The sequence below is a fragment of the Leptonotus elevatus genome, chromosome 15 (genome assembly GCF_054856555.1).
Source record: "Leptonotus elevatus isolate MCC_2025b chromosome 15, RoL_Lele_1.0, whole genome shotgun sequence".
NCBI lineage: Eukaryota > Metazoa > Chordata > Actinopteri > Syngnathiformes > Syngnathidae > Leptonotus > Leptonotus elevatus.
Window position 1 is genome coordinate 10,645,336 of NC_141253.1, and position 24,171 is coordinate 10,669,506.

General features: G+C 39.0%; 1 protein-coding gene across 1 annotated transcript; it reads right to left on the reverse strand.

Moving 5' to 3' along the window:
- Positions 1 to 1,181: 1,181 nt before the first annotated feature.
- LOC147161898 (myosin light chain 3) lies at positions 1,182 to 2,025 on the reverse strand. The gene has a single exon (XM_086096453.1). The coding sequence runs from the start codon at positions 1,950 to 1,952 to the stop codon at positions 1,350 to 1,352; it is 603 nt and encodes a 200-aa protein (XP_085952579.1). The 5' UTR covers positions 1,953 to 2,025; the 3' UTR covers positions 1,182 to 1,349.
- Positions 2,026 to 24,171: the final 22,146 nt, after the last annotated feature.

Here is a 24,171-nt window from a genome sequence, read left to right on the forward strand (position 1 = left end):
TTGATCAAACGTGGTTTTGGTTGTGTGTATAGAGGCTTCCAGAGTGGAGCATTCACACTTTTCATACCTATATTTATCTCGTATTACAATCATGAGGATTTATTAGCATAATGTAATTCCAACCAGAATAGAAGCTCTTCATGTCCCTCTACAAAAGTGGCATCTCATAACCTGGTATTTGAATGCTTAAAAGCGTGATTTTACAAATCAGGAATTTTTTAACGGAGGTTAACGCAGTCATGCTAATGTATTTTGTTCTAAATAGATTTATCAGATTTCAAAATGAAAAAGCGAGATGCTACAATTTGAAAATGAAAGACCGGTATGCAATAAATTCTCACCAAATTTAATCGCTAATCTTTGGCTATGAAAGGGGGGGGGGGGTCTTATTCAACAACCAAGTGGGGTGGGATTAGCAAAATCCGCCGGGACTCGGGACTCTTTGCTCAAAGTTATAAAACATGACACTAAAGCATCTTGCGAGCAAATCATGCTAGCATAGAATTATTTGAAGAAAAAAAAAATCCTAAGAATTTTTGTTTTGTATTACCATGATATGAAATGTGAACTGAAAAGAAGACGGACTAAGCACTGAAGAAGTGGGTTTTCATCTGTTAGTGTCACCGTCACTAACGAGGTCAAGTACCGACGGACTTCTCAGTCTGTCACTGACGAACGCCCGTTTTGTTGACGAATGACAGACTGACGGAATGCTCACCCTCTGTCTGTCAGTCCTGTCCAATTTTTATGCTGGCGTGTTGTTAAAGGAAGGAGCTAACTACTTGTCATCTACCCCTCACTGGGGCAATGTGACTATGTTGTCAAGTTTTACTGTTAACAAGCCACCAAACCATTAACAACATCAATGAGAAGGCCCGTCATTGCAGCACCTGTCTCGTATTCGTCAGCTTTGTGTGTGCAAGGCGTGCGTATGTGTGTGTCTGGGTTTGTGTGCCTGTGTGTCATGATCCACAGCAGCTGCCCCTCCAGCACAATGACAAGGGGGCTCTTTGTGTAAATTGGAATACAATCAAATCTGTTAGCCAAAGCCTATTACTTTTTTTTTCATTTTTCACTCACGACAATACTTGCTCCAAATCCCGTTAACCAATTTGATTAGCATAAATAATTTTCTCTTTGAATTTAAATGTTTGTTCTTAAATGACATTCAGGGGAGGAGGTTTGTGATAAAATTCCCTTTATTAAACGGGTGTCCAGTGTATCTCATTGGCATTTCTTTACACATTTTCCAAAAGGAAGCCAGTGCAGGTCTCGTGGTTGGTGAGCACAAATGTTAAAATACCGGTCCATGGTGACGGGAATTGGTAGAAGTCTCTCTGATTTAGCGTTCATCCGGAGAGAATATGCTTCACGAAGGAGGCGTAGCTGATGCACCCATTGGCGTCCTCCTGTCCAGCCATGAGTCTGTCCACTTCGTCTTCAGTCATCCTCTCCCCGAGCGTCGCCAGGACGTGGCGCAGCTCGGCGCCCATGATGGTGCCATTGCCCTCCTTGTCGAAGACTCGGAGGCCCTCCACGAAGTCTTCGAAGTTACCTTTGTCTTTGGCACGGGAAATGTGCTGCAGCATAGGTAGGAAGGTTTCAAAGTCCACCATCTTGGAGCTCATCTCCTCCGGCCGAGGCTTCCCGAGCACCTTGAACACATCGGCGTTGGTCGGGTTCTGGCCGAGCGCTCGCATCACGTCCCCGCACTGGCCGTACGTGATCTTCATCTCACCCTTCGCTGTTTGGTCGAACAAGGTGAATGTCTCCTTGAATTCCTCGATTTGATCGGCGGTGAACTCAAGGGTGATGCTCTTAGGATCGAAGTCGGGTTCCTTGGGTTGCTCTGGCAGCAGATCGGGAGTCGGAGCCATCTTGGATGCCAGAGAGGCCTTGGGCTCTGGCTTTTTCAGCTCAGGTTTTTTCGGCTCTATCTTCTTGGGTGCCATATTTTACAGGGACTGAGAGGTGAACTGTGAAACAAGAACTTCTGAAAAGATTGGCGAGGGTCTACAGAGCACAGAGGGCCCACACAGCCTCGGCCCTCTTTTATATGAGTCTTGTCCAGGGGAGCCACAGCACAATTTTCACCGGTGCACTATAAAAGGAAGAAACCCTAAATAGATCCCTATAGCAAGTGATGTCAACATTAAGTATTGTTCTCAGCTGTTGTCATCTGGCCGGCGGTGCTATTTGCTGTCATTAGCCAGGGTCCAGTTGCATTAGGCCAAAAATGTTCTGTCTCTCTGATGGACAAAGGGATCAGAGTACGGATAATATATCAAGCCACCAGGGAGAGCGACGAAAATAGCTCTTCTCGGCAACTGTTAAAGGTCTGGGAATCAGGGCATTCTGCTGGAACACTGTTTTTTTTTCTTCTTCTTTTGGTTTAACTTCTGTGGCTGCTAGCATCCTGTTTCGAGGATGCTAGCGGAGGGGGGGGGGGGGGGGGGGTCTGTGCCTGTTGTTCACATCACGCTATAGGATTGGCTGGAAATTGGCCGGATGACAATGAAGAATATGATTGGTCCAATCTACCATTTTTCGCAGGATCGGGTTTCGTCTGAGTTTAAAAATAATAATAATTTAATGCTTTATTTAGGAACACAAAAAAATTATAGCATATTGATGCAACAGCCAGGGGCAGACAAACAAAAGGTTTCGCCAGAGAAGGATAGCAATTTGGAGAAATTAACAAATTTAACAGATAAATAAAAATTACACTCTCAAAATGGACTAATGCTTCCAAACGTCCTAAAAGGTGCTTCATCAAGATTTTGGTAGACAGGGAGTCCTCGAGTTACGGCTGAGTTACGTTCCTAATTTCGACTTAAGTCAGATTTCACCATTAAAATCGATATTTACATCAAAATACTTTGTACAGTAATTTGAAAAAAAACAAACATATTTGCACGACCCGGAAGAGCCGGAACCCATATTTTGTGTTTCCGCACGGACATTCATTGCTGACGGACGGCAGAGCGGAGCTAATTCAAACTTAAACACAGAAATGTGATGCGCCTGCTGGCGAGCCAACCTGCTCGATGGACGTCCGTTGCTGGAGGTAACAACAACACAACTTTATATAACTTAAAAATTGCGTAATTACTGCGGGAAATTAACGAAAAAGAAGGTGCTATGGGTGAGGCACGGGCGCTGTAAAGTCTAAAACAACGTAGGTTGTGTACATTTTAGAAATAACACATCGTTGCAATTCAGTACCACATTGTTCTCAGTCTTTGTACTTCTTCAGCAATTATCTTTACAAATGTATAATTTATTTAGGAACAAATCTCTGAATTCACTTTACATGGTCTTTAAAATATGCATTTTATTTTTGTAATCATAAAAATCATTATGCATTATAAAATGACCAATTAACTTTTTAAAATGTGTATTCCAATGTACTGTATTGATAATAAATATGAAATAATGCATTACAAATAATAATGCATAAGCCCACTGGCTGGTATCCCACAGGGGGGTGAATGTTAGTGAGTGATTGCAAAAGTAGCGAATATTGAATTCTTGTCAGGATTCATTCAAGGTCGCAACGTTCGCTAAACGTTTGTTATGATCATCTTCTAAATTTCCTTGCGACAAGAAAAAAAACATTAAAACATTTGGCGAACGTTTACCGATTACCGAACCTTGTGACCTTGAATGAATCCTGACCAGAAATCAACATTCGCCACCTTTGCAAACACTCAAACATTTGCCCCCTCAGTGGGTTACGAGCTTATATTTTTCATAAATAACGATGTGAAAAAGTATCTACTTATGTGTCTGGTTAATCGATTAACCCCACCATAAACCTCAGCTTTAGAGATGCCCCTTCTGTTCAGCATGTATACATGTACAGTCAAAGCAAATCAATTTTTGCTTTCAAGGAAAGGAGGCATCTTTTTGGGGTGCAACGTTTCATTATTCAAGTGGAGGGCACGTCTGCAGCCAAATCACTGATGCGTGACATCTATTACAGTGGCCGCCCCGAGTTCTCCAGTCCACAAAACACACCATTTCAATTACAGTACAAGAAATATTCTGCAGAATAAAAATGACAAACACCTCTTTTTCCAGAGATCTCCAACCGTGAATGAAACTTTCCTTCGTGGTTTGGTATTATTCTGCTCATTTATGTTATCATTTTTACACCTGCATTGGCTACATGAGACGCCACTTACTGAAGCACTGGAAGCAAGTAGTCCACTAAATAGCATTTCTGTCACACAAGCAGAGCTCATCCAGTTATGTGGCCACATCGACAGATGAACACAGTCGCCGACGCTGCAGGAAGAAACCCAAGATCTGTCCTAGAATGGCCTGTGTATGCTCCCGCTAAAACAGTTGCCCGGCAACAGCCTCGGTCTCATCATGTATGCCCAACCTGATGCGGTGATTTGTGGCGGACCTGCAAATGCGACATTTACGGTCAACAGGCAGCACGGGGCTCTGACTTCTTTCTTTTTAGCGACAAGCATATTCCAGGGATGAATTGTGGCGAATTACAATTTGATAGCCTTGCAGAAATATCAGAATGTGGATGATTTGAACGGTGAACGTTAATTAAATGAGGATGCCTGGGGCTGTTCGATTCCTCCCTGGCATCATTGAGTTCAGGCCAACAAATAGGATAGAAGAAGTTTTACAACTAATGCGGAACTTTTGGATGTGTTTGGGTTGTGGGAACTATTGTACATATAAATTAGACATTTGCTATTCTGGAGAAGCTGCGTTTGAGGCTGAAAAACATGAAAGCATGTGGAATTATTTGGATTGATGTGGAATGATATTGAATTAAAAAGAGTGATATACCGGGTCAATTTATGTGGAATATGTCGATATTTTTAAATTTGTGGCTTTTCAAAAGTTTGTGAATTTTTTGAATAAATAATAAATGAAATGGTTTGAATGATCTGAAGTTGGAATGGTTTGAGTCGGTCAGGTGATTTTGAGGAAGAAGTGAATAATGGCGAATATGTTCTTTTTGGGGGGTTTAAAAATTTAGAAGTTTTGGTATGTGCAAAGTTTTGGCATGCTGAGAATCATTCCCAAGGTAAATTGAATGATCTGAATAATTTTAATTCCAAATGGGAACTACGTAAATGTGTCATGTTGAACGTGCCATTGGGAACGAATGAGCAACAGCAATTTGGCCTCATTGGGAATGCATGGGAAATATTTGGGTGAGAAATTAAGAATTGTGTAAAAACTGTGAATATTGGGAATAAATAAAAAAAAATACTAGCTTCCTTGGGATGATTTTTTGGAATGCGTTGAAATTGGAATAAAGTGAATTGGATGAATTATGTGGAAGGAGATGCAAGTCAAAAAAGTGGGCCAAATTAATAATTGCAATAATGTTTGAACAGGATTGGGAGGATTACTTTTAAAAATTATCCACATACAATTACTAGTTACCTGTTAATAAAATGTCATTAGTAACGTAATCCAAGTCACATAATACTAAAGTAATGTAACATATTGTTAGGTACTTTCTGATTAGATACTTCCTGTCCAGACAGACAAACTTAATCCAAAGAGGGAAATCAATTTTGCTATGACTCATAAAGTTTTTCAAACCTTTCAATTTGACCAGTATTCGTTTAAACATAAAGGGTGCCCAGGGCGCTGACAAATGATGGACCGGCAAAGTTTTGTAATATGGCCACCTGCATATTTCATTGTGATCAAATAAAAAAAAGCGATGCTTAAAAGAGTTTCAGCAACCTTCAATTGGAGATCTGCAGCACTGGAATGCAGTTGGAATCCTTTAGTATCAGAAGCTGCAAATATTACGGCAAGATGTTGATGCCTTTTTTTCCGGACACAATGGAAACAAAATGAGGAAGAGGTCATTTTAGTTTGCTCAAGTTAAAGTGTTTGTGTTATGGCTCAAAGCCCAAAGTTGGTCAAGGCAAAATGTTATGTCCACATTCTCGCTCTGTTTTTTTTTCAAGCATTAATCATTTGGTTGGATTCTTGTTTGCTTATCAGGACTTATTTTTCTTACCAGTCGTGGGTTCGTGCGAAGTGTATTTTGTGCAGTGGATTAAAAAGCAGTCGAAAGCAGATGCAAAAGTTTAGAGTCTGCATTTTTTTTCGGGTAGAAAATGGCCTCCGAAGACATGTTTGGTCCACTTTCTCGGGGATTAAGTGTCTGAATTAAACATACTGGCATTCCGGCTGAGAAAATCACCTGGTAAGCTCCAAGGAAAACATCTTGTAAGCCTGTGTGCTGCTGGGATAAACAGGTAAAAGCCATTCGGAGACACGCGCCAAAACAGCATCACAAACGCATCAGAAATAGACCGGTCCGGCTAAACAGGAGAGGATTGGACCACCAAGCCAAGTACTCCAAAGAGAATTGAGGAGTATGAATAGCCTGGAAACTTCTCTAATCTCCCTGTCAGAATTCCAAGTCAAGCTTGGGAGAAATGGGCATAGTGCTCATTCCTAGCCTGGGAGATGAGGCCATTGTGCTGTGTGATCTCCCAGCTATTGTCTGACTCACAACAGGCATGACTACCTCAAAGAAGTGATGCCAAACGAGAATAGACAAAAAGTTGATGCCGCGCAAAGGGATCATAAAATTCATGTTGGCAAGCAGTCACTGTGCACTTGCTCTTTGTATCCATAACAACTGAATACAATAATATATCATCAAAGAATAATTGCAAGACGGCAACACTGATCCCTTTTGTTTGGGGAAATAAGTTTTGTGATGACATTCTTATGGGAGGAGTCTCTTTCGTAGTGTGGTTGAACCTAATGAGTACTGTGTTAAGTGTTGCACGCTATTTATCTTTTCCTAATTGCTGTGAGAAATCATCATGATCGCTGTCTTCACATACATGAATACTGTAACATATAAAGATCATTTGAGCAAATTTCAAAATTGTGTGTCAAACTGGAAGGCACCCCCTTTGCATTCATCAGTACTGAAGAAGTATCTCTCAGTTTCAAAAACGTTAGAGTCTCCTGACATACGCTAAATCACAGGTGTCAAATTCAAGGCTCGGGGGTCAAATTTGGCCCGCCATTTTTTTTTGTGGCCCGCAAAGGTAATTAATGTTTTGCATATCTACTTCAAGTTTCTTGCCAAAACATTAATATTGCAACTTGTCATGTTGATATAGTGCTAGCATATTCATCTACAATTTCTCTTTTAAAATAAATGTCTGCTGTTGTTTACTGGCTTCTTTGTTGCGTATGCGGTATGTAGTAATATGAGGTCATACATTTATATGGGTTGAGAGTCATAACGGCCCTCCGAAGATAAACAAAATGACGAGTGGGTTTGAAACCCTTGCAAACAATAATACTAGCTAGCAGGAGAGTCCTCACTGGTAGCTTAGCAACGAACGGTTAGTCAGAGCAAGCGATCAGAACAATTGGCTTTCGGTAAGTTACTTCCTTTAAAAAAAGTTTGAAGTAACTTGGTCACAAAAACATTTGAGCTTATTTGTAAAACTCAAAAAGTTGAAAATGATGAACAATTACACTTGTACTTGGTCCTCTGGCATTATACATCTAACCAACCATAAAACAAATGACAAACCAACCAAACGAGTTTAAAAAAATATATATATAAATCACACACACACACACACACACACACACACACACACACACACACACACACACACACACACACACACACACACACACACACACACACACACACACACACACACACACACACACACACACACACAAATCCTGTATCTGCAACTTCTACATATTTGTACCTAAAGTAAAGGTTCAGGCATCAAATCAGTAAAGTAGATTAAGTTGAAGAGCAAAAAATGTCAGAACCTCAAATCTCTGGAACTGTAAACAAATTGAATTTCATGATCACAAGGATTGCTTCACTTCCACTCTGAGTTTTAGAAGACCTTGTGCAGCACTCGTCTATTGGTATGGGCGGCTGTAATTCATTCTTGCATAAAATTTGGCAGCCTATTTACCAAACAAAGGTGGGAGCCCGTCTTTTGTGGAAACAGTTTTGGAAATGATTACAAAAAATAATAAAAAATCTCCCTAAAGTGAAAGCCCCATGAATTCCATATTTTTTCTTTAATTAGCACACACTAGCACACATATTTAAAAAAACAAAACATCCACACATTAAGTTGCACACGACCGCATTAGCTATTTGATTAGCAGCTAAAAGACTACTTACTGTAAACATATGAGAAACAGCTGAGTTAGCATTTTGTCATATGAGTTTGTTAAAAAAGTTCATTGCGGTCCATTCAGTTCGAAAATGTTCTTGTGCGTTTCAGTAATGCATGTAAGACTCTGGTGCACAACCAAACAGACAGTATGAAGCCTTTGTTTGGGAATCAGAAGTTTCTAAACTTGTAAATAAAACGGGAAATTAAATGTAATGCTCCCTGTCCACTGTCCAGCACGACTAAATGATTATCTCCTCATAATACCAATTGCTTTCCGGTGTCACTGTCCGGCGCTAACATGCAGACATTCACTCGTGCGCTTTTTCTTTTTTTTTAATCCCAGGTCACTTCTATTTTTATTGCTGTCTAAACGAAATGCACTAAGGGACTTTCTCTTTAGGGAAAACTTAGGATCGTTATACAATTGTTTAATCCAAGCAGTACTTTACAAATGGCAGCGTAGCCGAGGTATCAGATATCGAGAGTGGGCATCTCGTAAATGGACAGTTGCTAATTTGACAATCCCGGTCCACCACAACTGGGCAAGAACCTTGATTACCTGCGATTAAGGGATACTTTTGTAAAGTTAAAAACCTAAGTTGAGTCATCAAATTTTAAAAATGAATTTCTTATTGCATTTTCCTGTTTGTGGGTTTTCGATTTGTAGCGCTGCGAGCAGCGGGGATGATGACAGCCGACTGACTGTGAAGCAGCTGAGGGCAAAGAGTAAAAAAGAGCAGAAAACATGGATGTCTGCTGTAATTAAGCAAGTGAAGTATTGGAACAGACAGTACCTTGGCCAGCTGTAATTCCTCAAACATGGTCTTGATTAAACTGTTTACGCAGTTGTAAACCGTGCAAACTGTTTCCTGGAAGAGTCATTCCATTTGAACAATTCAATAGCATTACTGCAGCATCAGCCCATTTCTTTTTTGGTTAATTTAAACATTTGTCCTTATTATCAAGTTCTGTGCTGTTGCAGATATAGTGGAATCATCTCCTAACACCCCCACCTCCAAGATTATATTTGTATTTATTTTTTTAACATCGTCTTCAGTGATAATAAAATTGAACATTGTGACCTTAGTGAGACCAATGCAAAGTTTGGCTATTTCAAATAGTGTGGATTTTTTTCTCATTACTGTTTGCAAGAAAATATCATTTTGTAATACTAAGATGTTGCAACAGAACAGATGGATGAGTTCCAATATTGGGGGATTTAGGACATGTAGGATTGGAAATGAAATTAATCCAATGCTGCGTCAAACAGTAGAATTCGGGCAATTTTAAAGTTAGATAATTATAACTCAATTATCACTCACAACTATCATTCAAGTGTAGAACGAAGTAAAACTAAAGCTAAATGTCATGGGGATGGATTGTTGTGGAAGTATTGTTTTCTTTGGCTTTTTGCATCACGGTGTAGATAATTATGTTTTGAAAATTCTGGTTTATGTATGAGGGACTGCACATGTAAATTGGCTCAAAGAGCTACGGTACGATGCAAATGAGAAATGTCATTTGCACATGGTCCCTACTCAGTAAGGATGTAAAGATATCCAAACGTCACAACATGATAATTATGGGTGTGATAACCAACGCAGTATGTCCGGTGAGAACATGGTTTTGTCCATGTGAGCAATAATCAGACCAGGTTTTCCCTTTGGACCGTTTCATTTGCTTGTGTGTGGATGTGTGTTTGTTTGTGTGTGTGTTTTCTTTAGAACAAAATATACAAATAAAATAGACATCAGCAATTGCATGTAAATATCGTGTCTATTCAATGCTAAGAAGCTGAGGTTATGAATATACATATAGTTCAAATAGAACAGGTAATGTTAACCTCAATGTGTATAAAAGACCTCCAATCACTATAACACCTAATAATGAGGCACTTAGTTGCTAATGCGTGTACACATTGTCAATCAAGTCAATTTGTGGGTGAACTCAAACGTGATATGTTCCCTTTCATCTGGCTATTAGCGTGGGTCTTAAACGTAAGTAGCCCAAACATGCCTAATTAAAATAAGCTGCACTAATAAACCAACCAACAGAGGGTTCTGGAACTGCACAAATGGACAGAACCTGTCCTTTTCAATAGATGTGCTGCTTTTGTGATAGGACGACGACGATATTGTGGCAATGTTAATTTTGCAATATCACATTATTGTCGCGTCATTACATACCTACTGCTCAGTGAATGAAATAACCTAATAAAAGATATGAAAAGACATGAAAAACTGACAAGTTAATCTTTTGATGCTCACTGAACTTAATTAAGTCTTGCGTGATGTCAGGCAATTTTTACGGCAACTTTTTGAAGTATATTTTTTGATTGAAATTGAATTTTATTCCACATTTTATCACTTGGTTCTTTCCATTTCCATTTTTTTTAGGCTCAAGGTCCCGGGAGAAAGCCATGGAGCCGCTGACTGACATTAGGACATTTAGTGTCTCCCTGTAAAAAACACAGACAAAACGGAATATCTTGGTGGCTGACCTTGCAGGTCTTTTCGATTTGACTTACATGAGCTTTGGGCTCCTATTTTAGCATGTTACCTCAAATCAGACCCGGTCCAGCTCCATCAGTGAAATACAACCGCTGTCTCAGTAGCTAACCCGTGTTGGCTCGGACCAGACCGTTGGGCCGCCTGCAGCCATTCCCGGTGTTATCTGCTGGATTAAAGTCTGGCCCTCTGTACGCCTCGTCACACAGATATAAACAAACACAGCACAAATATCTCCACAAAATATACACTCATTCAGCCATGCATGCAGTGCAAGGCAGCCACTCGCTGAGTCCAAAGGGACTGGCGCACATCAGTTGGAGATTTAGCGGTGGGATTTGAATGCCCCACCCCAGCAGCCTTCAAATACTGGATACCTCAGAATAGCACAGAATGCAGACAGCTATACAAAGTACAAAGAAAAACTGACTACTAACAGTTCCACTGGATTGTCAGGAAAGTATTTTCACGCTGTGCTACCCCCAGTGGTGAACAAGCTCCAATTTACACCTTTACACCGCTAGACCCTATTTGCAAGCACACTGAGGAAGTATATGTATTACAAAACACCCATTTTTGTCCCTTTTTTCCCCCCCCCTTTTTTTTAAGCTGATGATTGTTAACGTTTCCTCAAGAATGATAATGTGGACACTTGCCGTGTATGGATATGAAGAGAACCAAAAAAAAAAAGCAATGAGAAAGTGATTGTTTGATTTGAGATTGAGGCAGAGGGAAGTAAAATGTCCTTCCATGTATTTTCGACAGCACTTTTCCTCAAAAGGGTGACGGGTAAGCTGGAGCCTATCCCAGCTAAATTGTGCAAGAGGCGGGGTAAACCTGTGGCAATGGGAGCTAATTTGCATGTTCTTAGAATGTGGAAGGGAATTACCGGAATGCCAGAGAAAACCCACATCAGCACGGGAGAACATTCACAAATCCCCACAGGAAGGAGCATAGATTTGAATTAGTTTGGCCATTTTCTTGTTCATTGGGAATCATGCAAGACTATGAAAATTTTTTGTGCTATAACAAAAAAATAGAATGTTTTTTTTGGTACACATGACAAGACCTAAGAACAATTTAGCATCTTCAGTCAATCTGGCATGCATGTTTTTGGAATGTGTGAAGAAGCCAGAGTAAGGGGGGGGGGGGGGGCATGCTAACCCCTCACAGCAAGATCAGAAACTGGATTCAAAACCCCAACCTCAGAATTGTGAGACTGTTGCGCTACCCACTTGTCCATGGTGCTGCCAGCAAACGAACAGACAAACACAAAATATCATTGTACTTAATGATAAATCGCATTTCAACTCAAGTGAGGTAACCACATAACAAAGGAATTCTTAAATGATTTTTAAAAGCACACGTAAATGATACATCCACCCAGATTAGCCAGATGTCTGTCAAAGTTCCAGGATGGACCTGTGAGAGGCAACATAGTGCTACAGGAAGCTCAATTCCCAGAAAGTACTCAAAAGAAGAAAGAGTAGTCGTGGAAGACGAAATAGCATCAGCATTCCATTTGAACTTCGTTGCAGCATTTCTTCATTGTATCTTTCCGCAACACAAGCGTAGCGACTTAGCCATCAGTTTTACTAACCACGTGACCTCCCAGGTAAACAGAAGGGGGAGATATTGATCTTAAATTAAGGTCAAGCGCTCTCACGCAGCCACTCTTCAATTACACTGTCCAAGGACTCCAAGCTGCTTTGAGATTGACAGATCTGAGAAGACTCGATTGAGATGGGAAAAAATGATTATCAAGACGCCAGGTGCCAAAAATCCTTGCCAGCCTTGATAAATATTGAAAGTGTTTTTGTGTGTGTGCGTACTTGGTTGACTTTATAACTGTGACATGCGGTCAACTCACATGTTTTTTAGTTTACGATAAACATTTCCAATCACCAAGCGATTACATTGCATATCAGTGATAAACAGAGTGTGGAAAAGGAAGTGTGATCATATTTAGACAATTCTGTATTAGACACAAACAAACAAGTAAATTAAGCAAGGGGGTGAAAAGTAGCCAATCAATATACCGCTAAATAGATATGGTAAAATTCAGCGAGCTAAACAAGCAAAACAAAACGTAGGCGTATATATAGATAGATAGATAGATAGATAGATAGATAGATAGATAGATAGATAGAGAGAGATTATATAATATTTATATATTATCAAGTATATATAGTGTAATTTAACACAATAGAAATAATAAGGACAATAATTAAACCCTGGAAAGTAGACTGCATACATTTGGGGTTTTGCATGCAATAATGTATGCGCCAAATACTCTGAAGCAGACGGCCAATTTATTGCACTGTTAACTTCAAACAATGCATACAAATCCGTAAGCAAAGGTTAGCGCCAATGCTAGTGCTACTAACAAAACACATGAATTGTCCTGGATGGCTCGCCAATATTTTTAGATCACTAACGTTTAATTTGCTAATGGCAAGGATGCTGTATCAAAAATAGGGATTAGGAATTAGGGATTATGTCGTAGGCTTTTGTGCTATAATGCAAAACAAGTCGTTCTTGTGTTGGTAATATTTTCTTCTTCAAATGGCAGATAAGGACTATACTGTAAAATATCTTCCCAAATCTTACTGCCACACAACTACTCACGTTTATTGGATGTGTGTCGTCGTAAACACAAAGAATAATTGAGACTGCAAAAGAGGTGCTGGAAAGGGTTAACCCTAACCCGTCTGAATAAATAATCTCCTATCCTCAATTCAACATACTTGCTTACCCCAAGATGGCGCCAAAGTAATATTTTTATATTGGACATTTCTTTAGCCCAGTGTTTCTCAAACCCTGGTCCTCGCGACGCACTATCCAGCCGGTTTTCCATGTCTCCCGAATCTAACGCAGGTGAAGATCGTTATCTGGCTTCTCCAGAGTTTGCTGATGAGCTGTCATATGTCGAATAGTGAGACGTGGAAAACAGCGGGCTCCGAGGACCAGGGTTAGAGAAACACTGCTTTAGCCTGAGCACAAAAAGGGGAAAGATGAGTTTTTCAGAAAATATCAGCGGATAGTTTCCCCGAATAACGTAAAGTACAGCAATGAGTCTGGTTTCCAGGCTACATTGCCTTGTTTTAGCAAGAGTTACTGAATAACACTTTTGTCAGTAAGTCATGTTCTTTTTGCCGAGGTTTCTCTGTCAAGTGTTACCGTCGAGGGCCGAGGCCATCTGAATCCAGCCCTGCTCTTTGTTAGATTTTGTACTTTTTGTATTTTGTTTCGTAACTCCCATGTCTCGTCTGCATTTCGGTCCTAAATCCGGACTTTACGTAACAGTCAATCAAGGAGCTGGCCTTGTGAATCACCACTGAGCATGATTCATGTGTGAAGACGTAAGCACCGTCGTGTCATTCTACTTTATTTTGCAGCAACCGGGTGCGACGGTACAGTTGAGCGCTACAACAGAGATGACCTTTTAGGCCACACACTCCGGTAGAGCTTGTGTATTTGGGGTTTATATAAGGGGATGGTGGGAATTGAGAGGGTTGGTGGGGGAGGTCATTATAGTCCGTCAGCCGTCAAGAGCGCGGGTCTCCATCTTGCTGAGTGATTGAGCGATAAGGCAGTCACAAGCCATGCAGGCGAGTCGTACATCAAGCAAATACAAGCCACCTCCGCGAGCCCCGCATTCCCAAGGTGATATTGACTCGGGCTTGATAAAGAAGGGGCGAGAGAGAAATGCCTGCACTCGGCATGCTAACGTCATACTTTAATTAATCGAAAGCACGTCTGAGGCTGTAACTGCACTTTTGTGGGCGCCTGCTTACAAATAAAAAAAAGACCTACTGTATTGGATTTATCGGATATCTTAAGATGCTTTGTGTGCTTGTTTGCATCACACTCAATCGAGGCTCATCTACTGTTAGAGGGGAATTTGTAAGGTCTCATTTGGTAAGATCCCAAATAGTGGGTGCTAATTGCCTGTTCAGTCGCTAACAGATTGCACCTGCTGTTGTCAACCGTAAAAGTGCTGGAGACCGCCGTATTTGAAAAGAAGCTTTTGCGCTTTAGGTAGTACTGATGGTTTTCACCAGAGCCCTGCTGGCGCAAAATGGGCTCAACTCAAATGTATTTATCGAGCACTTTAAAAAACAGCCACAGCTGAAACTACGTGCTGTAAAAAAAAATCCAACGTGAAACATAAAACAATTAAATACCTATTTTCACTCAAGGTTTGCCCTTGTGCTAAGAAGGCTAGCGAGCGGTGGGGCCGAAGTCCCTCAGCAAGCCAGTGACACTTGGTGTGCAGGCATCAATGGGATCCAGAAAACCAAGTGAGGGATAAAAAGTCACGTCCTGGAAGCGCCCCGAGGGGACGATGGCGCCATGTTTGAAGCACAGTAGCTCCACTACAGTTGTAGGTAAGCGCTGTAAACAAATAACAATAATAAAAAGTCTGCCAATACATTTCACGGGAAAAAGTAACAATTGTGTGAATAGTTTAGCAAAACACAATAACAGTAAACAGTAAAACAAAGGAAGGGGCGGGGGGGATAAAGTTTCGAGTGATGGAATTGAAAGTGTTAGTGGAACACAAACGAACATATAACTGAGTTACAGAGAAGAAGTTGATCACCACCGATAATTTCAAGCCAAAAACAATTGCTGTTGATTTAGAGCTGCAGGCGGCGCACGAGGCGGCGCACGAGGCGGACGCCTGCAGTCGCGGCGCTCTGTGATTACGTGTCAGCACATTCAAGAGGAGAGATGGTGGCGGAGTGATTTCAGCGGGACAACAGCAAAATACTTTTGCAGACTTTAGTAATGACTTACTTTACCGATTATTTGACTTTAGAGTAACTTAATTACATTACTGATTACTTGATTTTAAAAGTAACTAAGGTCGATTTCACATTACATTCAACAGATGCTGACAACCCTGCCTACATAAAATTAGCAACTGTTTATTTTATTTTATTTTTAATTAAAAAATAATATCCAGACAACTGTTTTTGACTTAACAAAAGTAATTACTTTAAGATATTAGTTCTTCTGGATTTCAATGAACATAAACAGAATACCGGTACTTGATTTGATTTTTAAAAAGTACAATAAAATAGTATTTCGAGATTTCACTGATACAAACTCTAAAAAGTGACTGTCTAGTTGTCAGTTGTATGTTATTCACCTTTACATCCAACAGACAGTCAGTATGAGATAACATTATTAATTGCTCTGCAGTAACAAAATGTGACTTTACAAAGAAACTTGTACTCAAATTTCTCAATTGAGAGAAGTAGCTGCTACTACTACTACTAAATTGTGTTAACTCTGTCAGTGTAAAAAATGTAACAATTTACAAAGTGTTGTTTTAACTATATCTAGTGTGGATCAAATATACACTTTCAAAGTGTTAAATGTAACTCTTTAGGTGCTGAATTAACACTGCCAATTTTGTTGTGCAGCACCCCATATTTGGCACTGTTGCGTTGTGCCACCGTAATCCTTGTGCTAGTGAGCACCGCGGAAATCAAATGCAGTGTGTAATAGGGGTGTGAATCCATAGCACGATTCAAAGGTCACAATTCGATACGATTAATCCCGATAAGAATCTATAAATAGATAATTGCAAAAAAAAATTAAAAAAAATAAAATTTAGAAAATACTAATCAGTAAACTTGCACACTGTAAGATTTGTATGAAAATGTATGTATTTATCTGAAACTGCTTATAACTGTCAGCCACTGTATTTAACAAACAATCTGTTGCAATCAGTTTCATGTTTGAACAACATTGAAATAAAATATTAAAGCTTATTGTTTCATTAATATAACATTCTTCCATGCTTAACGTGTGAACCCTAACCCTAAGTAAGATGTTTTGTTGAATATTTCCATTAAAAAAAATTAGGTTTAAATATCGATTCGGCCGCATATCGAATCGTTTCAAGAATTGTGCGCTGTAATATTGCGAGATATTGCCGAATCGATTTCTAGTGTGTAAACATCTTAAATTTCTGTAAATTACAGATTTTTGATGCAGCTCCTGCATTGGATTTTATCCGATTTTGCTGGTGTACTTAATGAAAAAAAAACGAATCCAGTGAGCATACTTAAATACCGCATATATTGATTTTACGACTCAAATTTCTTATCAGCCGTAGAAGTCAGGATGTGTGCACAAGTGTGTGAATGTGTGTGTGTGAGAGGTCCAAGCTTAATTCCAGCATGCCTGCCAATCAAACTCCTACCCATCCGGACTCTCGGAAACAGATCTAGCCAAACGATGTCCGAGCCTTTGCCACCGTGTTTGTTCGCCCGTAATTGCCTGCTGTCAAAATGTCTTGAGTGAGACGATAGCAGGAAATACGACAGGGCATGCGTGAACCTCATTAACCCGTCACTCAGTGCCGCAGATGTGGCAGACTGAAACACAGAGTTACACGGGAAGATATTAGCTGTGTCACTCGTGGGTTTTGATGCTTGATAATAATTGTTGATTTTGACAAATAGAAATTGCTGGGGTAAAAAATGATCACCCGGACACTTTGAATAAGAGACAGGCAATGTACTATTTGGGTCCCAGTGTGCACTTTGCTCGTCAGTGTCTGTGTTTCAACGAGCCACAAGTTTTGTTGTTGGATAATAGCTGTTACACGCAATCAACTTCCGCATTGAATAGAACAAGTCGAAGCACTTCCTTCCGTCTCTGGTATAGGTGACAACAGCAAAGCAACTGTAGAAATATTCGTCTACACCAGGGGCGGGGTGGCCGTCAGCAATATCGCAATGAATAGTAATCGGCTGCGCACACTTTCAGCCCTTTCGTTTTGTTGATGAACATTTTACCAGACCTAATTTTGTATATAATAATTATAATAATAATAATAATCTAGAATAATAATACAAAATAGCAAAATAATTATTTTATGGTGTACTCACAATTGAAAATGGGGGTGGAAGGGATCATCTCTAAAAAAAAAAAAAAAAAAACGTGAAATATCAAGGTACAACCTATGGCTGTGCAATTAATCGAAAATTAAATTGCAATTTCAATCATTACACTCCACAATTACAAAATCACCATAATAGCCACAACAACAAAAAATAATTTAGACCTTTTTAAATTTTAAAACAACTAATTTAATAAATATGTCATCCAAAAGGAACTTGCATATTTATAGTGTTTCAAAGAATTGTATTTTCTTAATAATTTTTACGTTTCTTGTTTCGTACCAAAAAATAAATGATCGTCTTAATTGTGCTTTCAATCATTATCAAAATAATCGTGATATTTCTTCATAATCTAGCAGCCCTAGTACAACCTGAGGTAAAGCAAGCAATGAATAAGTTATGGACCCAAATAAAAATCCGTGATAGAAAGGATGCGCAATAAGTGAACCGAAAAGTAGAAAGGGACCACTTTAATGGGATATACAGGTCTTTCTTTTAAACTATTTGTCATTGTTTTGTTTGTTTTTAAGAAATGTTATGTATCTATAGTACTAGTGGTATCGGTACATGGTATTGGTATCAGTCACTACTAAGAGTTGAGTACTCGTCCTGGTATCAGCCTGAAAAAAGTGGTATCGAACATCCCTATTATAAAAATATTTAAGGCCCAAATCAATCATTATCAAAAAATACTTGACGCAAATGTTTGGAAAATCATATGGATTCATGTGAACTATATTTAAGCAGCCTAGTCGTTGTCTATCTAAATGAATACCTCAGTCAAATATTCTATTTTATTATTTTATTTTTTTAACATCGTCTTCAGTGATAATAATTGAACATTGTGACCTAAGTGAGACCAATGAAATAAATAAATTATTATTTTTTTTTTTTTTTTTTTTATGACTGATGATTGAACAAGGATAATCAAAATTTTTGCTTTATTGCTATATATTTTTTTTTTAATGTTTGTGCTTTTGAGAATGAAAGAAATGTGTTATGCCTGGTCCTCCATATAAATCTTTATAAAGAGCAGCAATGACTGGTAGTGCTGTCTCTCAGTGTACATATAGATTTCAATCATTAGTCACTGTTCAATGGTCGACTTGCAAGTCAGTCATATGGAGCAACAAGTGATCGATCTACGGGGACAGACAGAATCATCATGTGAAAGCAAACTTTTTATTATTATATTTATGTCAAATTATTATATCACTCTGTATCTCCACAGCAATTGTTCGTTTCATTTTATTGTTTTTTTTTTTAGAATACCTGCATGATCTGATTTAACAGTCATTAGCTGTTGTTTCAATCGGTGTTCACTGGTCAAGCTGTTTGTCAATCATTACACAGATTACCGCTCCCCTCCACTTGTTTTTTCTTCTTCTTCAACTTGCCACAAAGAAATGAAAGAATTTAAATGTGGGGAAGTTAGGTGTCACCTCATCACCCAGCAAGTCCAAAGTCAGCCGTCAAATTCGAAAACCCCGGAGCCACAGTAGCAATTTACGGAGTCACTGTTATGGCCATGTCGGAATGTGAAATGTGAATCGTGCAGCCTAAATGAAACCTAGCGAGGAAATGAGATTCTTGGGGAGAGCATTAAAAATACAAAGAATATACAACGAAGGAACCCAGAGGGTGCATATCACTGAGATGTGGGCTATACATAATGCACAAGGCCGAAGATGCCATCTCAAATATGGTAATAAGACACTGGAATGGGGGGGTGGGGGGGGGAAGCTAATGGATCAGCACTTTGAGTACACTTCTGCGAGATGAAGTAGCATAAAATAAGAGGGTAAATTTGCTGGATTGTTAATGTCGCCAGACTGAGCTATTTGAATTATGCTTCCATTATTTATCAGGAATCTCTTCATCCAAGTCCCAAAAGTCATGGAGTTTAATTTACAGTAACTAATCACATGAAAAGATAAGTTGAAGAAAAAAATACAAATTAAAAATGAGAGATAATGGAACAAAACGTCACATGTTGCATGAGAAAAAAATAAAGGTACATAGCAATACGCGTGGTGATACGCTAGTGAAGAAAGCGTTCCAAATCGCCTTTTCGGTTTTGGTGTGCAGTATTAGCGAGTTGCTGTTGTCAATCACAGCCAGACCACGCCCAACCCTCTCCCCATTCGCAACCCAACGGTCCTCCAGGCAACACCCCCTTTTGAACGCCAATTTCAAATCTTAGTGAGGGGTGGAGCAAGAGTCTGACTTCCTGTTAAGTGTATCAGAACGCATGGAACCACACAAATTGTGTACAACATGAACAGCGCTCCCAATAAAGGCACACATACAAACAAAGGCAAGACAGTATAAAATGATTTCAATAAAATCTTGGATCGTACAAATTGAGAATCGCCATTCTTATGAGAATAATTTTTGGCACAACCCTAATTATCATTATTATTATTATTATAGCATAGTATAGTAGTATAGTCGTAGTAGGAGTATAGTGGACCTATACCTCTAGCACTATTGAATCCATAAAATGCCCCCCCACCCCCCCCAAAAAAGCAAACAATGATAGATAATTAAAAAAAAAAGACCTATATATCCCGATATAGCATTTGTCTTTAAAATTGCATGAAATGAATGGCAATGTTCTTCTACTTTCCAGTTCCTGATTGTAAAACAGCCACAAGAGGGCGGCAGATATTCGTATCGCACACCGCCGCGAGTGCCAATACCTTGAAATAAGGCCTGGTATCTCCCCAATACCTGGTATCTGTACTCGCCCATCCCTAAAATTAACTCATTAATTATTCATGATAATGATCATGTTTAGAAATGTTATTAACATAAGGTTTGTTATATTTTACTGTAATTTTACTATTTAACAGTTATTTTACATTTCATTATCACTCCTGTACCTAAATTTGCTTATCCAAAATATTACAACCTCCAGGATCTTATTTAATTGTGCTGGTGTGAATGCATGGAAGTCAAACTTGCATCTTCAAGTGACTTTACATTTGTAAAACGGACTGCAGATGTTTATAATTCCCCCCAGGGGGAGTATTATAAACGACATCGCTGTTGATCATAAGGAGTTGAGATGCTGCTAATTGCCTCTGAATTAACACGTTTGCAACTCAAGTGCGGCCAAATGCTAAGAAAGGATGAGCGTTTGTTAAAGCGGAGAATCAATACGCTCTTCCTTTTCACAAATCCCTTTTCACCTTTCCCGAGCAGATGGCTTACTCAAGAGAGAGAGAGAGACCGACGAGAAAAAAAAAAAAAGATGCCAACCAGTAATCATATGTGCAATAAGTGGTGCTGGTTATGTTCCTGTGGAGTGACGACAGATGGCGTGGTGATGGTCCTGCTTCGGAGTGCGTATGCCCATTTGAGAGACACCCTCACGTTGCCCCTGATGGGGACTTGTTAAGCACAGTGCTTGTCACCACCTATCGCCAAGGCAACTATCCAAAAGAGCCATAAATCACACTGAAAGTGTCTTTCATTGACATCTAATTTTCTTTGGCGTGCAGATGCTATCTGGTGAGAGTTAAAGCCAGTTAAAAATTTAAGTAAACAACGTCGACCTCGGAATTAGTTTGCCGTTCGCGCCAACGATTTGTCTGGTGTTCGGCGATTAGAATTGATCATGTGAGTGGTGCGAGCAGAAGCCCTCAAGTGGTCTCGACTGGCTCATTTTTGAATACATAGTTGAAGAAAAATCCTATAATAAAGTCAAAGCCAGTCTGTTAATGAGATTTTCAAACATTTTATTTAGCACCAAACACAAAGGAGTGGAGACGAGTGCTTCCGTATAAAAATTTGGACAGACAAATATATTCACAGTGTTCTCTGTTTAAGTCAGGAGGGAGGATTCCTCACCGCCTCGGAATTCAAATGGTAGAGTCCTTTTTAGTCTCATCCTAATTGTCTATCGGCATCCATTCATTTATATTAACTATATATTTAAAGAATAACAACCGTAAAATAATCTGTCTTTCGTAAAGATCTTTTGTTTCTTACATTCAATGGCAATTAAAATCACTACTTTCACACTATAGCAAGCAAACAACATGGCTGAGAAATCATTGTTAAATAATAAATAACATACACAGTCATGGTTTCCTGCAATAAAATGCACACATTTACTAGTCCTTCCCAACACCCACTCATAATACAAGCAGGGACAAACCTAAGTCAAAAAACAACTTTTTGTGTATTCTTTTGGATATGATTTGAATGAATGAGTCATCAATCACAGTATGCAAAAAAAAGTGCCGGCCGTCTTTGACAACTGACACTGATTGGTGGTTAACTCGCGAATCTGTAATGCAAGTACACTATAAGAAGTAAGTACGCTAAGCAAATAAATGGCATTATCTAGTAAATTAAGCTCAGCAAAATGTTGCTATTTACTGTTCCTGTATTATGAGTGTGTGGGGCAAGTTTCTGGATACGTGTGCTTTTTATTTCATGAGACCCTGACTGTGGATGGTATGAAAAAACAATGACTTCTCTGCCATGTTGTTTGCTTGCAGCAACTGAGATGTGAGCAATGAAGACGCCATCTTGGAAAATTTTGAATTATCGAAATGTTGGCACCGTATCCTCTTTGTCATTGTACAAATGGGATCATGAGATATGTTGATAAAAAACCTAAATTAAAAAATAATCCAAAACATTTCAACGCTTTTTCATTGTGCATATGAGAAAAATCTAATTACTTCATGCAAATTAAAAGCATGGCATTAGAGGGAATTGCATTGTATGGCATATACAACACACTCCTTTCAAGATGCGTGTCTATGGCGACGTTAAGCAATTGACTAAAAATTAGGGGTGTCAGGCAATTACAATTTTTATTCGTAATTAAATTTTAATAGTTAAGTCGCACATAAAATATTTTTATTTTAAGTTTACTCTTGTTAACACAAAAGTGGAAAAAATGGTAAACCAATAGAAATATTAGTGCATCTTTTAGTAATTGATACAGTAATTTCATAATAATTCATAAAATTGGGTTAAAATTAAAAAGAAGTACTGTAAAAAATGAGTGTGATATTGATTTGTGTTGGTCATTTTTCTGCCACTAGATGGCATAATTGCATTTTTAAGACTGACAGCTCAGTGCATATTTATGTTCATATTAAGAGCTATCTAATCTAACACGAAGCAACTTGTGAAATTCTGCATTTTTAAAATTGTAAAATACAACTTGACCCCACTCTCCACAAATGTATGCATTATTCTTAAATGTATTACTTCTGAATTTGGATGTGGACGTGTCTGCTGTGTTGCGACTGGAATTCCCCAAGTACAGGATTTTCAGAGTTAAGGTTAATCATGCATTAAGAAAATTTGCGGCGCTAAAGGAACTTTAAATGAATCAATGTCAATGCATTAGATTAGCTTTATAAAGACATATGTTGTCACATTTTTGTTTATAATTGAATTTTCTGGATACGTATAATTGGCCCACTTCAAAACAAACACCTTCACTTTTTTTGGGGGTTGAATGCAGATTGGAATCACTCCTGAGTTTGGACTGGTTCATTTTTAGCCGTTGGCCTTATATGTGATATGATCATAGCAATCATTTAAACACAGAATGCTGGATAAGTTGAGCACATCCATTAGCTGATTGGCATCAGCAGTTCCATTCAAGGCCCACAATCAGCGGCTCATTGTTTAGTCGCTTGGCTACCAGCTAGTCATCATCAGTCATACCTGTACCAGTGCTATCCTGCCTTCACAAATAGAACACAGCAGGCTTTAATGCCAGACAAAGGCGGCTTGCCATGATTAAATAGCCTCTTTTCTGACACCTTACATTGTGTTGCCTGCCAGCTAAATCTGTGGCCCAAAGGAATCGTGACTCAAGTCGTGTTGATCACATATGCTTTCACCCGCTTGGTTTTTTTCATGTGGATCACACGTCCAACTGTGCGCAAACATATGGGAGTGCTTGTGTCTCAGATTGGGTGAAGTCTTGCTTTCTTTGTTTCTGCCTCTCGACTCAAATGACGATCTGCCAGACAACAGACGGGGTAAACATCTAATATAATAAATTTAGGACAAAAAAACTGTAAGTTACTGTAAGTAAAATTCAAAGGATGAATTGACACAAAGTGCCAATTCCGATTAGTGTGCCGAGTATTTTTTCCTAGCATTTCTTTGGCCTGACCATCTTGTTACACCTACACGTCATGAAACTTCAGTAGGCCATTATTATACATATATATATATATATATATATATATATATATATATATATAGCATTGACTGCACTTCCTGAAAGTGTCAAAAAAAACAGCAATCAATTTAAACCATCATATCCTGTCTGTCAAAAATAACACGTTAAAAAAGGCATGAAAACCCAGTCACAAGTGTTAATTGTAACGGCAATGAAGCATGCTGGGTAATGTCTCCGATTTTTCTAATGGTGCAGATGACACACAAATTGCTAATCCCGTCATGACAAAGCCTTCTTACGACTCTTTTGGGTGATCATTACCGTGTCACATCCGTAGATATGAATGTAGGTAGACACAATGTGGCACTCTCCTGCTGTGTTCCTAATCTCGA